Genomic DNA, 15,833 nt, shown 5'->3' with positions numbered 1-15,833 from the left:
GAGAGCAAATCGAGCCCAGGCAGAGGTGGGCCTGCACGCGGTACAGATAGACGAGGGCCACGTAATGCTCCACTCCTCGATTGGGCTGGGAAAGGCCGTGCTGGACTACAAATTCGGAGTTGGGCTGCAGAAGTGAATACACCTGGTCGTGCCTCTCTCTCTCTCTCGTCGGAGCGCGGGTGGGCCAACCCAATGCGGCCCAGTAACACGATAAAACGGAAATATTCATTTTATCTCTGAATTATTATCGTGGTCTGATTTTGTTCTTGACTTCAAAACCAAACATCTTACTCCATGAGCTTACAAACTGTTTAAATTACCTCCATACCTAGATTGAGATGGTTTGAATGTGGTTTCATCCTTTTTAGTTAATAAAAATCTAGTAAATACTTAATAAGATTTTTAAACTATGAAAAAAATATCTCATGCTTATAAAATTCGGACAACATACCGAAATAAATATTTAGAGCTCATAAAAATATCTCTAGAAGCTTCAAAGATATATATATATATATATATATATATATATATATATATATATATATATATATATATATATATATATATATATATATATATATATATATATATATATATATATATATATATATATGGTTATAGAGAAATAGCAAAAATAGAGAAAAAATGGAATTATGTATTGTTTGTGTCTGGATGCATTCATGATATGCATTTGTGTTGTTTCTGTCTTATGTTTTTGTTGTAAAAAGTTTTGAAAACACTCTTAGGCACCAATTAGAATGTTTTGAAAAAAATTCCATATTTTTTTTATGTTTTTCACATTTTTCTAGATCTAAATCTAATTTTTGGAAGCTTCTAGAGATATTTTCACGAGCTCTAATATTATTAATTGAAATTATATATCTGAATCTATCTCTAGGATTTTTTATTGGAGTTTTTAGAAGATTAGAGATAATTTTCATGGTTTAAAGACCTTATCAAGTATGTACCAAATTTCTTAAACTGGAATAGGAGGAACTACCTTTAAAGCCATTCCAAACCAAGATAGGGAGGTAATTTGAATAATTTTGGTGTTAAACAAAAAATCATACCACAACGGTATTTCAGGAAGATAAAAGGGACCTTTTCTTTAAAAAAACACTGCATCGATCCGGGCCCACGAATTCTCTACCAAGTAAACCGGATAGATTGGAGTTGGTGGAGCACCACTTTGATTCATGGAGCATCCGTCGATCCACAGCTGCTCGGAGTGGCAACCTTATGCAGGAGATAGAAATTCAGCCTGCTTGGCTGTGCTTCTTCATATAGGCTCTGGAAAAGCTAATTTTTAGCATAATTGTTTCTAGCACTTGCAAGCTATTTACTAATTGCTACCACACCTTTTTAGCAATAACTTTTTTGCATCCACTCTCACTAATTCTTAGAGCACCTCCAAAAGTCTTTCTTAAACTCTCTCTAAATTATCATTTGGAGAGCCATTTGAACAAAAAAAATATTCTCTATATTTTTTTCACCCTCTAACAACTTTTTTATATCCTGTGCACACTTTAGAGAGCCAGCTGCCCTCTCTATCTTTAGCTAGCGAGAAATCTAAAATATAGATAACCATATTTGGTGATCTAATTAAAGAAGTTGTTGGATTATTTTTGTTTACCAAAATCTCTATTTTCCTATTAATTAGGAAGAATATAAAGAGACTCTTGAAAATGCTCTAGGTATGTGGGAGGATCCAAATAGGGCCTATTAGCGACACATTACACATGCTAAGTATCCCAAATATATTTGCTGCATTCTACGCTCACATTTCACGATAAACACGAGTTACATGTCCATTTCAGTCGTAGACAGATGCTTTGCTATTATTAAGATATAAACCATACACAGCTACAGATCATTCAGTGTGCACTGAAGACTCAACTCCACAATCCTGTGGGCAAATGCTGCTTGGAGCCCATCACTTCAGCTCATGGTTTCCAGATGCCGGGCAGCAGCCAGAACCACGTTTCAGGCTGGCACTGTCCGACAGCCTGGGCCGTAAGCACAGCTCACTGCTCCCTTTCAAATTCTAAAACCGTAAAGCATCAGCATGAGGCATGACTTAGAACAGAGACAACAGACACCATCCAGCGCAGCAAGAAAAGGTAAGTGTTCAGAGTGATAGCCAGCTCACTGTTGCATACACTGCCAATATCAGCTCTCCTTGTCACAGACAAACGCAATCCAGAGGAAACAAACCTCAGTGGATCTTCATTAACAAGATGTTTTATTTGCTATATCTTTTGGGTACAACATGGCAATTGCCTAAATGATTTTACTATATGGACAGGAAAATACTTCTACAGTACAAATGCAGTCAGAAGAGGGGGGGGGGGGGGGGGGGGGGGGGGGGGGGGATCAGGGAAAGCAGTAGATAAACAGGAGAAACCACGCTTCTTAATCAGCCTTGGTCTGCTGTGCTTGGTTAAGCTTAACTGGGCGCGCCTCGAACCCACCTCCCTTGCGGGTCTGCAGAGTGTAAGGCATGTATGTTCCGAGGATCTTGTCCCACATGACAAAGAAGGGCTGAGAGAAGTTGTACTTGTTGCCATAGAGCTGGTGGTGGATGTCATGGTAAGCGCTGTTGTTGCTGAAGAATACATGGAGGATGTTCCCAGGAAGCCACAGACCACAGTGGTCATCGACGGTCTTGATGGTCGCAAATGAGAAGAAGAATATGCCGGTCCTTGGGGTCATGCCAGAGATGAGGAATGAGAGTGCACCGCCAATGGTGTCCAGGATGAGTCCCTCCAGGGGGTGGTTGTACAGAGCTCCAAAGGCGTAGGGGACGACAAGAGTGTGGTGCTTAGAGTGGACGTGCTTGTACAAGAATTTGTTGATATGCATGTATCTGTGCATGAAATACTGCCATGTGTCCATGACAAACATTGCAATGATAAATTGCAATGCAATTACCAGAGCCGAAGGTTGCTTCCTCACAGTCCCATTATCATCACCAAGAACCTGCAGTTCCAGGAAATTTCATGATTGTAAGTCCAGGCTTTCACTGGTGAATTTCGAAGTTAACTCCAAGCAGCATCTAGAACCAATGTTGGTCAAAACTAGAAGGAGAAGTTCTACAGTATTATTAGTAAATACATTGCACTAGGTCAAACTTTCGTGGCTTCTAAATTTCAATGCCATCAATTCAAATTACTTTTGTTTTGTAATCACTGGAAGTAACAGTCCAGTTCCCAATATGAAATTAAACAAAAGTCACTTATTAACAGTTAAGCTTGTTCAACCAAAAGAACCAGTGAACAAGTTCAGGTCCTTAGTTAATCTCAGCAATTCGTTCTGAACCTACTGATTCTACCTTCATCAATTACCAAGTCAAGAATACAAGAATCACTGGATTCTGATTCACAACTGCTTGCTTTGCTATTGAAACACATTAAAACTATCTTGAACAGTGGTCTACTTACCAAATTCAGCATCTGGAAAAGAACTAGTAGCAAGATACTACCAATCACACATTTCAGAAGTATCGTGCTGAAAATTACAAACCTTTTTTTGGCAATTAGATGCTGGGAAGAGGAATTACCGTGAAGAGAAGAAGGGAGACAGCGATTTGAAACGCCTGCTGAACAAGGACGCCCCTGACGACCGTCCACTTGGAAACAATGTTCCTTGCCTCCTCCCCCTTGGGATGGAGCCTGTAGTCGTCCATCCCCAGGACGTCCAGGACGACGTAGAGCCCCGAGTAGAGCCAGTACACCGCAATCGGCACGAAGGTGCCCAGCAGCTCGTCGGAGACCGCAAATGCCATCGTCACTTCAGTGAGTCCTGCGACCGTCAGCAAGCGCACAAACACCGAGATGTCAGCCAGCGGCTGACTGGGCTAGCTAAACGAATGATAGAACAGCCGAATCTTGAACCCAAGCGACCGCAATGTCCTGGCATTATGACCTAAAAGATGAACGCTAGCAGGAGATACGACGCGAATGGGCAGGCCCGCAGAGGATTATTCCCCTTGCCAATGACCTCGCGAAAGCATTCCGCAGAGCAGAGCGTGACGAATCAGGGCGGATCTCGTTCTTACCAGGCAAGAAGAAGAAGAAGCTTAGCCCCCCGACGGTTCCTTCCTTCTCCTGGCTCTGTCCTGTCCCGAATAGGGAAAGAAGCGCCTTTTGCTGGATTGCCTCTGCTCCGAGATGGATGAGATGAGATGGGATGGAGTGGCCGCCTAGTCCGGCGAGTACTTATAGCTAGCTGGGCGGCAACCGCAATGCTTGTGGTTTGAGAAGTTCGGCGAGAGAGACCGTCGACTGGCCGGCCCTGGGCTGGCGGGGGAGATTTTTTACTTGGCTCCGGTCACCCTGGCTGGCTTCAGTCGTTGGAGAGGGGAAAGACAAGACCGAGGGGGAGGAGAAGGCTAGTCGCGCTTACGCACACGGCACGCCGCGCGTTCCTGTTTTGACTATTTTGGAGGCGCCTATTCGGCAGACCGGAGACGGACTCCTTGCATGCGGAGTATGGTGTCAGGTGTCTTGTGTTTTTCTCCTGCTATACGGAGTACTGGTGAGCTACTCCCTCGGGAAATAAACATCTTATAGTATTTTTAAAGGAGATCAATGTTACTTAAAAATTATATATTTACTTTGATGAAAATTATTTTAACATGTAATGATTACACTGTAAAAAAAACTTACTAGAACTAGGCGGACTATATACTTATAAGTACACTTATCTAGAACAAAATTTCAAATATTAGAAGTGTATTTAATTTGGAATAAAGTTAGTAGAAGTCTGTTGTTGCTGCCTGTTGGACTGCTGGTGGATGGAGCTGACCGCTGAAGTGGTCGCCAACTAAACCGGCTACAAGGTCTAACCCTAGCAGCGATAAATAAAATGGAACTTTGTGCTGGCACACAGGATTGCAGGACGTGGGAACGGATTCTCTGCAGTCTTCGCAACCGAGGGGATGCACATGCATGAGGGAACTTGTCGACGAAAAATGTGTAAATCTGATTCGCAAAAAAATATAAATCTGCTAGCAAAATATTATCATTAAGATATAGGCTCCGTTTGGCACAGCTAGTGCAATGTATTTACTAATATTATCATTAAGATATAGGCTTCGGGTTGCGCATTGGATTTTCTCAGCATGATGCATACCTAGTTCCCTTTAAAAATATAAGTAAACGCAGATATAGGCTCCGTTTGGCACAGCTCGGCTTCACTAGTACAGTTGTTTTTTTTAAACAGCTTCATGAGCGGAAGTCGAGCTGTTTTGGAAAAACTGTTTGGCAAAACAGCTTCATGCATGGATGAGAAAGAGAAATGAGGGAGAGAGTTGGGACAAGCTACTTTTTTTAGCTTCATCCTAACTTATATCTTTATGAGAGAAAAAGAAAAACAGCTTCACCTATAATAACAAAAAAAAAAGTTCACAGATACTCATGAAGCTGCTGTAAGCTGTGCCAAACTGACACATAGTAAATAAGTTCTAATCAGTGATGTGTATACTAGGTCAACTTATGTAGATGCTTAGAAAATTAAAATAATTGTATGAGTCTGAGAATTAGGGGGTGTTTGGTTCGAGCTACTAAACTTTAGTAGCTACTAAACAGTTTAGTCACTTTTAGTAACTCCAGAGTTACTAGAGAGGACTAAAGCCCTTTTTAGTAGCTTTTAGTCATAGCGTTTGGTTAAAAAGTTACTAAAGCGACTAAAAGCTACTAAATTTAGTAGCTACTAGATGAACCAAACAGGCCCTCAGTCCCGCTCGGTGTTCTGTATTTGTTTATAGTACTATCAGACGTCTTGGAGTACTATACAAACGGAAACGGAAGTGGAACACATGGATTAGGACACGTACTACTTGAGCATTTACAATTCAGGGCCTGTTCGGCAGGATTGAAAAATAAGTCAAAATATTGTTTCGGCTGATTGTTGTGAGAGAAAAATAATGTTATGTTTGGAAACACTGTTCATGTGAACAATGTTTCGTGAGTGGGCTGGCCAGCCAGCCAGCCACCAGCCAGCCGAACGCTGCCTCAGGCTGTATGGGCCAGTAAAAGCGGTGTAGATTAAGAGTATGGGCCTGTTCGTTTGGCTGAAAGTTATGACTAAAAGTACCGTTGACTGATTTATTGATTTATTGTGAGAAAAAAATATTATTTATTAGCTAAAAAAATACAACTTATAAACTAAGCATGGCATATAGGGTTGTACAAGGGACGAGCGACCTGGAAAAGAAAAAGAATATGAAAAGGCCATCCATTTTGGACGCGTACGGCGACCAGAAGGCACGAGTGCTTGACCAATGACCCTTGTGGCCTCTCATCTCTTGACCTGTACGTGCTCGTCCTCCTGGTGCTCACTGTTGTTGGTCAGCAATGGCCAATGGCGTAGTTAATATTGCAAGCAAATCTACTGAAACAACAGAGAGGGTCTACGAGCTGACTGCTTCAATCTGTTGCAGCTACATCTGCTAAAGATTTCAAATTAGACGTCTCGGCTTTAATTTGTACCGTGGAGAGAAAAAACCAACCACGGTTGTTAACCGCCAGTCGATGCGTTGAACATGTGATGTTAGGCAGCCATCTGCAGTTGCCAAGAAAGGAAATTTGTATCGAGTGGTTTGGAGGGGAGAGGACGTGGATCATTAGAGATCAATGCTGGATTGTTGCCGTCAATGTGCCATTTTATTCATGATTTACATGAGTGGTCATCAGTAACACAGCCGTAACAGTTGGTTTCCATCCACATATATTAATTAATGAAATAGAATAGATTACTTCGTGACTATTGATGCATATATATATTTTGAGAAATGAAATAGAATATGTTGATCAGCCATCAAATAGTCCGATTCTCTATTGTTTAATTTTACATGGCAAAAGCATGCCGATAGTAAAACCTAATACAAAATAGGTCAGGCGTCAGCGTTAGACTGTTCTTGAAGAGCCCACTCCCGCAGTGAAAAAAAACACAACTGTTATTTTTCTAGAAAATATTGGAGAATCATTGGAGAGTTATGTTTCTTTATATTAAAAAGAAAAGAGGCGAGAACCCTTAGTTCCTTACCAATAAACACTAACACACCAACCCAAAAGAAAACAGCTTTAGTTCAACACAAGATTACACATATCGCTGACAAAACCCAAAAAAAAACAGTTTAGTGTCAGCAACACAATACCGTCACCGTCAGACAGAGAAGGCGGCGGCACCGTGCACGACAACACCGATCATGGTCCAGGACGGAGCGTACGTGAACGGCGGCCCAGTACGCGAGTCCAAGGCCCAAAGTGCGCGTGAGCACCACCGGCCAGACAGAGGCGTACTGGAGTAGTACAAGTGCCGTGTCTTAGAGAGAGGGAGAGATCATGAATGAAGAGAACTGTAATCTTACTTCCTATAAGCACCCTCTGTTCTAAGTGAGATTCATCCGAACTATCCTATCCTTATGCTTGCTTCCTCGATCTCTACTAGTCCAGGTCCTATTTAGAGAGCAATAATGCTCTAGCTAAATTTGTAAATGCCTCATCAAAGATACCAATTTCGATGTTTCCAAATAGTCCAAGCTCCTATAGAAATTCTAAGGAGCCACCAATCATAACAAAGTTGAATCCAGTTCGGGTTTGATTATTTAACCAAGGATTCCGCGCTCCCCCACCAATCATCGAAGCAGCCATCATCAGTTCTCAGGAATAGTCTGTAGGCCAAGCTTTTCCAGCAATAGAAACCAAAATTCTTTTGAGAAGGAACAAGCACAGAGCAAGTGATTACCCTTAATCACAGTGGACATCAAGAAGGGCAGGGTAGGCCTCGCCATGCTAAATGATAGCGCACAGAGCAAGTGATTACCCGATTCCTCCTCTTAATCACACAGTGGACATCAAGAAGGGCAGGGTAGCCCTCGCCATGCTAAATGATAGCGGTCCGCAGTCCAACATCTGAGCCAACCACCACATGAAAAACCAACATTTCACGTTCTTCCATGACTTCCAACTTCTCTCCCATGGTCGTTCATAGGACGACTTGCAGAACATTTGCGGGAAGTAGAGAGGCACGCCAGATGTAGTTCTCTACTTCATGCTGCAAAATCACATCACCAAGCACGTCCAGAGCTCGTATACGTCCCAGAGCTTGTAAGTGCCTCTAGGACAGTCCTCTTATGAGCTCTCCGTTTTGATACATGACAAAACAGATGCGGTGCAAGATCAGCAACACACTTTCCGTGAGAGAAATTTGAACTGGCGTATGGCCGTGAAACCATTCCCAGAAAAACTCATGACCACAAATGCAAATCGTCAGATATAGCCCCTTGAACATCCTGTATATTAGGATCAACATATACACAAATCCTACGAAATGATCACTGCATGAGCCCTACTTCAATCTAGCAAGTAGCAACCAATCTGCCACTAAGTGCACCGATCCATTCACAGAAAGAAATGAGCATATCAAGCATGGCAAGAGAGATGCAGCATAAATACATAATTCAACAGTTTAGACCAGTCTTCTTGATAACGAATGCCATTCATCCAAGGAAGGATATTTAAGAAAATATAAAATAGAAGCTAAGGGAAACTACTGTTGCAGTTATAGAGACGAACATCCTGTCTTGGTCTGGCTAAGGCTTTCAAAGAGCCATGATCACTCATCACCGGATTCACCGATATACTGGACCACCAGTGAAGGAATAGTGTGACGAAACCGGCGCACCGGGTCCACTAACCCTTGCAGAGACAGGCCTGATGCTCGTTTCAGCATAAGCAGGGTTAGTGTCATAAGCAGCTGTAAGGTAGGCTGAATGAGGGGGATCCACAGCACGGTTAACAAGTTGATCAGAACGGTAGAGTTCCTCCACACGATCAGCTCTAGTGGTGATCCCCACACGATCAGCATGAGCAGCAATTTCCCCTGGACGGTACAGCTCCTCCACATGAGCACCACGAGTCCAGTAGAGATCATCCAAGCGGTCTGCTCGAGCAGATGCCTCCCCTGGCAGTGCTGTGTGATCCCTAATGATTGGATCTCTAGTGGTTACATTAGCCACAGTTCTGTCTGCATATCTGAAAGTAAAGAATTTCAATTAGTCAAGGGCTTATCATATACTTCTAGTCAGCATATACAATGCGTTTTGTAAACCATAACACCATGTAAAATTTTGAAGCCTCACTTCCAACACACCATGACACACATAGTGCAAGTATCATATAACCTAGATGATACATTGACAACTGAATAACTGATAGAACATTATGGTGTATGCAAACTGAAACAAAAAGAGAGTAAGTTCGTTCATAACTTACCGCTCAGGCACCAGATTCTCAACAGACTGATAGTATGAATCACCCGATGGAGCCAAAGTGCGATAATATGCAGCGGGGACATGTCGAAGCTCTGGCACAGTAGGCCCATGGTGATGATCTAGGACCAGCGGAACATAGCGAGGCTCTAGAACAAGAGGAATGTGCCGAGGCTCAGGCGCAAGTGCTGGTGGTTGATAATATATGTGGTGATCACCTTGAACTGGAGCAAAGCGTGGTGCCCTATATGGATCCTCAAGAGGAACATGTCTAACTGCAGGGCGCCTTTCCTCATCAAATCGTTGCTGACGCACTTCTTCAATAGGCAACCTTTCTTCAAAATGATGATATGGCTTCCTTCGTTCTTCATAGTGACGCCTTTCTTCAAGATGATTATTTGGAACAGATTGTGGTGCACTAACAGGCTTAAACAGCAAAAGCAACCTTTGGACCTGCATAATATCACATATTCATAGTATTATATAGGATATAAATTAGCATTATGTTTGAAATCCCTGAACCACTATTTAAATAATATTTGTAGCATGAGTTCAAAACACTCACTTGTCTTGCGGTGAGCTCTGGGTCAAATTTGCTCCTTGCATTGTAATTTTCCTTGATAGCTTGCTTGAGACTACTCTCAGGGAGAGGACGGCAATCTTTATCAATCTTAAACTTAACCTGCATTACACATATAACATAGTTTTTAATACAAGAATAATGATGAATATTCAACAGAATGATCTTTTAAGGAGCCCTCTTTAGAACATCTTCCGCTTTAGCTTCTCCATATGAAAAAGAGGCAAGTACTGCCAAGCACTAAGACTATCCACAGTCTTGTGGGGAAGCGGAAGCTGGGATTGAACTAAGAAACCCTATGAGTTGGCTTTTACAAAAGCTGAAGGTAGGCCAAAGTGGGGACTACATCGCTCTTGATCATGGAAACTCTAAAAGGAAAAATTTAAAGATACCACAGCCAAGCATCCAATTCTGCGTCAAAAGGTTTATAGCTTCATGTTAATCAAGTCAACTAAATACCAATACATATCTAGGGATTGAAAACCTCACTTGCAAGTTAGGTGTGCTTTCAAAACTCACCTACATCTCAATCCCTTACAGTCCAGCAATTGCAAATTTTAGGCATTTTCAAATTCCCCCTAATAACCATTGATTAAACACAGTGGCATCCACATACCCAACCTTTGTCTCCTTACTTTGACTTGCCAAGACAAGCTAGCCAACAAGTTTCTCTGAGTTCGCCGCAGCCTTGGCCAAAATTCACTCATGTTCTCCAAATCCAACCACTGCCACCGTCCAATAGTATACAAGGCTGTGAACCAAGGAAGCTTCCCTTTATCCTTTCTCTTTGTGCTCAGAGGCAGACCCACCCATAGGGCAAGGTCGGGCGGCCACCCTACCTCCCCTCCATCAGGGGCAGTACTCCGGCCCTCGGGGACCAGAGTGAAACTGTCAAGCGTTATAGTGCGACTGTCCGAGGTTGAAGACGGGAGCTGCAGCAGGCCAGCTGCACGAGCAAAAGGGGTGAGGGGCGAACTGGGCCGTCCTAGAGCTCGGGAAGGGGACAGAAGTGTTATGGGTGGCCCAAGGGCTAGCCCATCTACCTCTCACGTCAGGAGAGAGATCAGGTTGTTCCTTGATCCTAGAGATTAGTTTCTTAAGGGTCAAGTCTCGTCATCTATGTAAGGATAGGAATGGGACAGTATTTACTTTCAATCAAGCAATGTAGAAGAATTAATCCAAAGTTCCCCAATAGTCTAGTCTCCCTCCAAGCCGATTGAGCCTGGCAGTGTACCCCTATGATCTAGGATCATAACACCTCTGCTATTCTCCACTCATGTTCACACCTGGAGAATCTCTTACACATCCCGATAATACGTGGGATGATTCGAGTAATGGTGAAAGCTACACGATAGCGATGTTTCTCGGTCAGCGGGCATGGAGGAAATATGGAATGGCATACTGCAGGTGTTAGACCATAAGGACTTAAGACAGCTCGGTAATTTCCCCCAAAAAAACTTGAAAAGTCTTTGGCCCGCTTTACAACCTTACTCATGGCAACCTTCCAATCATCAAATTAGGAATGCAAAAATACAAGTTGGTATGAGCATTATTGTGTAAAAAAACCAAGTATTGCATAATGGTTCTCAAACTAAAAAAGAGTTCCAGTTTGAATTGAGTAAAAGTGATTACCGTATGGACATGACCAAGAAGTGGAATTCAAAATCTGAATTTTTGTCTAAAATCTAGTGAAAAGCAACCAAGCTGAAAAATAAGCTTCTCATATTCAAGCAGTTTTGAAAATTATTAAGGGCCAAATTACCAAAAAGCCAGTTAGTATTAAAGATGAATTCCTAGCATTCAACTATATAACATACCGACTCAACTATCATATCCCAACATATTCAATTCCATTGATGATTGCTCAAGAATTCAATTCACATTTTAGGTGCCTATAATCAGATTTCAGGTTGTTAGGATGATTGTTTTTTGAGTTCATCCTACCACTATCATGCTTACCTAGGATCTTGATCCTAACAATGTTGTGTTCACCAACAACTACATTCCAATGTCCGCTAACATTACTAGTGGTTGATGTCACTAAAGATGCTAATTTGGCATGAACATTGGAATCATGTTTGAAAGGTAGCTAATTTCTGAGGCCTTGTTATAAGGAATTAACTGCCTTACCAAAATGACTCGACCATTAGCAATGTTGTCACCCAAAAATGAGTTGACACCAAATATACCTATAAAAAGACCCCTCCCAAGCATCCAAAAATGAGTTTACACCAGATACGTATGAACCCCTCTTTATAAGTTGCTCGTAAGGGCATATGCATCAATACTAGACTAGGATAATATATAAACTCCAAAAAAGCATCAACAGGCTCATGTCTATCAGCATAAGGCAATGATGTTAATAAACAGAAAGCTCCTAACATGTTTAAAATGGGATACATCAATGCTAAAAGCTGTCGTATGAAGTTAAAATAACCCAAAAGAAGAATGAAGGTGGGCTAGCTTATATTGGGTACAATTATCAAAAAAAGCTTAAAAGAATGCACAAAGTATGATAGCCTTCTATTTTTGGTACAATAAACGACAAAATGAGAAAAGCTAGAGAGAGAGAAAAAATTCACAGCCTTCATCAATTGAAAAAAAAAAGAATAGCCCAAAATATCTCTATTTCTAGAACTAAGAGCATTTTGATCCAGTGCAGAAAAGCTAAACATAAAAGACACGGAAATTCACCAGTTGGAAACAGCAAAGCAATAAAGGCCTTGCTCAATTCTCGATTCAAAAACCTGACAGCCTAGAGTGATGTACAAGGGGCACTAAATTCAAAAGAGGAGGAATTTTTTTATACAGATATATATATTGCCATCAGATTAGCAGAACCAAGCGTTATTTGATAATGGCCAGGCAGAACCACAATTAACCCCTGTAACTACATACACCAGGCACACAACAAATTTTCTCAATGTATATGGACATGAGTGCATAGCAACATACTATTTTTAATAAATAGTGAAATCCGCCTATGACATTTAAAAACACATTTTTCTAATAAGGGTAAGCACCTCTCACTACTGCCATTTCTAAAGCTTTACCAGCACAGATTTAGAACTAAATTTACCAATACCTATAGCCCCAGCAGAATAACATATCTACTCATGTCCACTATTCTTTAAACCACATGTGAACCCCATTCTCACACGTTCCTCCCACATACAACCGATCAAAACAAAATACATGGCCTGACTACTGCATTTGGTGCAAACGAATCGATGAAATGGAAGAGCAGAATTACCTGTGCAGGGAACTTGCCATTAAATGCTTCGTGGACAAGGTTCAGCCCACCGTGTGATGCTGCCTTGTACACACCATACAGAAGCTTCAAGTCAAAATCATACAGGAACAGCTTCGCCCCTGGCCTTATCTTCTTGACCATTTCAATCTTCCCACTGGGCATCCCGAACAAGCGGTTCTGGTAGCACTCCTTCTTAGTCTTTGCATTGCACATGAATATAAACCCTGCAACCTTACGGTCACCCCTTTCTTCCTTCTTGCCCACAGACTTCTTCCCCTTCTCCTTTCCCTTACTTCCTCCATCCCCCACAACCTCCTTCCCCTTGCCACTCCTAGACCTCCTTCTTCTGCTCTTCATCCTGCCATCACCCCCGCTATTATCAGCACCCTCACCCTCGCCCTCGCCCTCGCCCTCGCCCTTGCCCTTGCTGGCAGAAATTGCCGCTGCAGCATCAGCATTAGCATGAGCTGGTTTTGGCTTTGGCTTTGGCTTTGGCGACGAAGCTGATGCTTCAGCAGTGGCTGTCATTGGTGCAGGCACTGATCCTTCAGCATCAGTGGCTGGCTTCTGCGTCTGTGCCACAGGTGATGCCTCAGCAAAAGTAGTTGACTTTGGCGTTTGCACCACAGGTGATGCCTCAGCAGCAACATTGGATGGCTGCTTTTGCACCACAGGTGATGCCTCAGCAACATTGGATGGCTGCAGTAAAACCGCCGATGCAGATGCATCGCCATCACCAGTGCCTGCGCCTACCAGGGCGACCTTGCCAACAGCTGCGGCAGTGACCGCTGGCTTCTCGCGGTTGGCCTTGGCCTTCAGCTTCAGCTTCTTAAACTTCGTGCCCTTGACCGACCCAGGGGTGGACGGATTCGCCTTGGATGGCCGGGCTGCCGCGTCGGCAGAGGTCGCTGTGGCCTTGGCAACGCCGTTGGGCTTCTTCACCATGGCCACTGCTCGGTACAGATTTGTGGAGGAAACGAGAAGTATTACCACAAAAGCAGAATTGGATCCACCACAATCGAATAATCGACAGTTATTGCGCAAAAGCAGAATTAGATCCACCACAATCGAGTAATCGACAGTTATTGCGCACGGGTGGATCGATCGCACAGCATATAAACGAATATTTTCGGGGAGGGGGGTCTACGATTTTATCGGATCAGAGAAACAAGAATTTTAGGGCAATCAATCGTGCTCCAAACAAGGGATTTGGGGGGGGGGGGGGGGGGGGGGGGGAATCTACGATTCTAACCGATTCGAGAGAGTATTTGGGGGGAACCTAACTTACGGTCGATTCTACCTATGCGGAGCGGCCGAGGAAGGGGGCGACAATCGACATACCTGGAGGTGGAGTGGCCGCGATAGTCAGGGGAAAGGAGGATTTTTTCTGACCCGGACTTGAGACGGCGAACCAGAGGCGACGGGATATATAGGAAGAAGAAGACCGCCCGATTTTCCCCCGATTGCGCTGGTACCCTTGTAGGGTCCGGATGGAGCGAGGAGAAGTCGAGAGAAAAGTATCTGTGGGCGGTCCCGAGTGCAGAGACCTTCTCGTATTTGGTCTGTTCGGTTTTTTTTAGTCGGAATAATATTTTTTTTATAACAATTTAGTTATAATAGTATTTTTCAATCAGTTTCAGCCAAGTTTCAGACCAGCGAACGGGGCCCATATGTTTAGCCTCGCTGAGAAAGGATGCAACAAATGTTTTAGTTTCAGAGACGCTAAGCAACACTAGGTGTTTCTCGAGCGCACAACACTCAATTCGATTTCTACAGAAAATTTAGCCTTTCTTCCTCTTCTTCTCCAAGCCCGGCAGGCATAGAAGGGAGTTTGGGGAAGGAAGACCGGCCAGACGGTGGGGACGGCGGCAGGGCGTTTGAGGGGCCCTGGCGACGGTGGGGACGGCGGCAGGGCGTTTGAGGGACCCTGGCGACGGTGGGGACAGCGGCAGGGCGTTTGAGGGGGGCTAGGTCAGGGCGGGCGCGAAGCTATGGCGAAACCCTAGTGTGGCTGTGGCGGGACGGTGGGCGGTGGCGGGGCGGAGGAAGATGAATAGTGAGCAAACGAATTGAGTGTTCTGACGAGGGGCAGCATGCATGCAACTATATTAATCAAATCACTTTCGGCATGCTAGGGACCATGACGCCCACCCCCCGCGGACACGTTAGCCACCATCTCAGCGCCACATCACCAATCTTGGTGCCAAGTAATGCGGCTACGAACGTGTTTTCTAGTCGAGGTCCATTTTAAAAAATCCTTTCCTTAGAGGTCTAAATGTAATTTTTTAAACAAGGACTAAATTAAAAAAAAGTCAGAGGCAGGGACAAGGGCAGAAAAGAGCCCTTCTTAGGTCCCAATTAATGGAGCCAACTTGATGTCCAAAGCTAGAAACAGAGGAATAGAAAAAGTACAAATATGGTCCCGTTCGGATGGTATGGTTCTTGAGGAATTTGGATGGTTTGGAGGAATTCTGGAGGAATTTGTGAGGGGAAAACACTGTTTCGGATGAAAAAAGAAGCGGATCTAAGCCGGATTCAAGGGCACGCGAACGGGTGACACGAAGGAAATAAAAAAATAGAGAAATGGAAAACCGAAGAAAAATATAGAAAAAGATGTTTGAAATACATGAATGAAAATACAAGAAACAAGAATTAGATGGGTTCTATAGATGACAACCATGCACACAACTCTCTTTGGCAGTGACATGTTGTCACGACAAGCATAT

General features: G+C 43.3%; 2 protein-coding genes across 2 annotated transcripts; both read right to left on the bottom strand.

Moving 5' to 3' along the window:
- Positions 1–2,375: 2,375 nt before the first annotated feature.
- LOC136522347 (sphinganine C4-monooxygenase 1-like) lies at positions 2,376–4,364 on the bottom strand. The gene is made up of 3 exons (XM_066516177.1): positions 4,058–4,364; positions 3,560–3,801; positions 2,376–2,979 (listed from the first exon to the last, which is right to left on the bottom strand). The coding sequence occupies exons 2-3, from the start codon at positions 3,782–3,784 to the stop codon at positions 2,413–2,415; spliced, it is 792 nt and encodes a 263-aa protein (XP_066372274.1). The 5' UTR covers positions 3,785–3,801; positions 4,058–4,364; the 3' UTR covers positions 2,376–2,412.
- A 4,062-nt stretch (positions 4,365–8,426) lies between these two features.
- Positions 8,427–14,581, bottom strand: LOC136520208 (uncharacterized). The gene is made up of 5 exons (XM_066513657.1): positions 14,449–14,581; positions 13,108–14,057; positions 9,840–9,956; positions 9,279–9,727; positions 8,427–9,038 (listed from the first exon to the last, which is right to left on the bottom strand). Exons 2-5 carry the CDS (start codon positions 14,050–14,052, stop codon positions 8,636–8,638), a joined length of 1,914 nt encoding a protein of 637 aa, XP_066369754.1. The 5' UTR covers positions 14,053–14,057; positions 14,449–14,581; the 3' UTR covers positions 8,427–8,635.
- Positions 14,582–15,833: the final 1,252 nt, after the last annotated feature.

Source organism: Miscanthus floridulus, chromosome 18 (assembly GCF_019320115.1).
Source record: "Miscanthus floridulus cultivar M001 chromosome 18, ASM1932011v1, whole genome shotgun sequence".
In the NCBI taxonomy this organism is placed as follows: domain Eukaryota; kingdom Viridiplantae; phylum Streptophyta; class Magnoliopsida; order Poales; family Poaceae; genus Miscanthus; species Miscanthus floridulus.
Note: the sequence above shows the minus strand (reverse complement) of the source record. Positions and strands in the feature narration are given on the sequence as shown.

Coding starts and splice junctions, on each gene's coding strand:
- LOC136522347 (XM_066516177.1), bottom strand. CDS start 3,784: ATGGCATTTGCGGTCTCCGACGAGCTGCTGGGCACCTTCGTGCCGATT. Junction 2,980..3,559: donor TCTCCCTTCTTCTCTTCACG/GTAATTCCTCTT, acceptor CTGGAACTGCAG/GTTCTTGGTGATGATAATGG.
- LOC136520208 (XM_066513657.1), bottom strand. CDS start 14,052: ATGGTGAAGAAGCCCAACGGCGTTGCCAAGGCCACAGCGACCTCTGCC. Junction 9,957..13,107: donor ATGGCAAGTTCCCTGCACAG/GTAATTCTGCTC, acceptor TGTGTAATGCAG/GTTAAGTTTAAGATTGATAA. Junction 9,728..9,839: donor CAGAGCTCACCGCAAGACAA/GTGAGTGTTTTG, acceptor GATATTATGCAG/GTCCAAAGGTTGCTTTTGCT.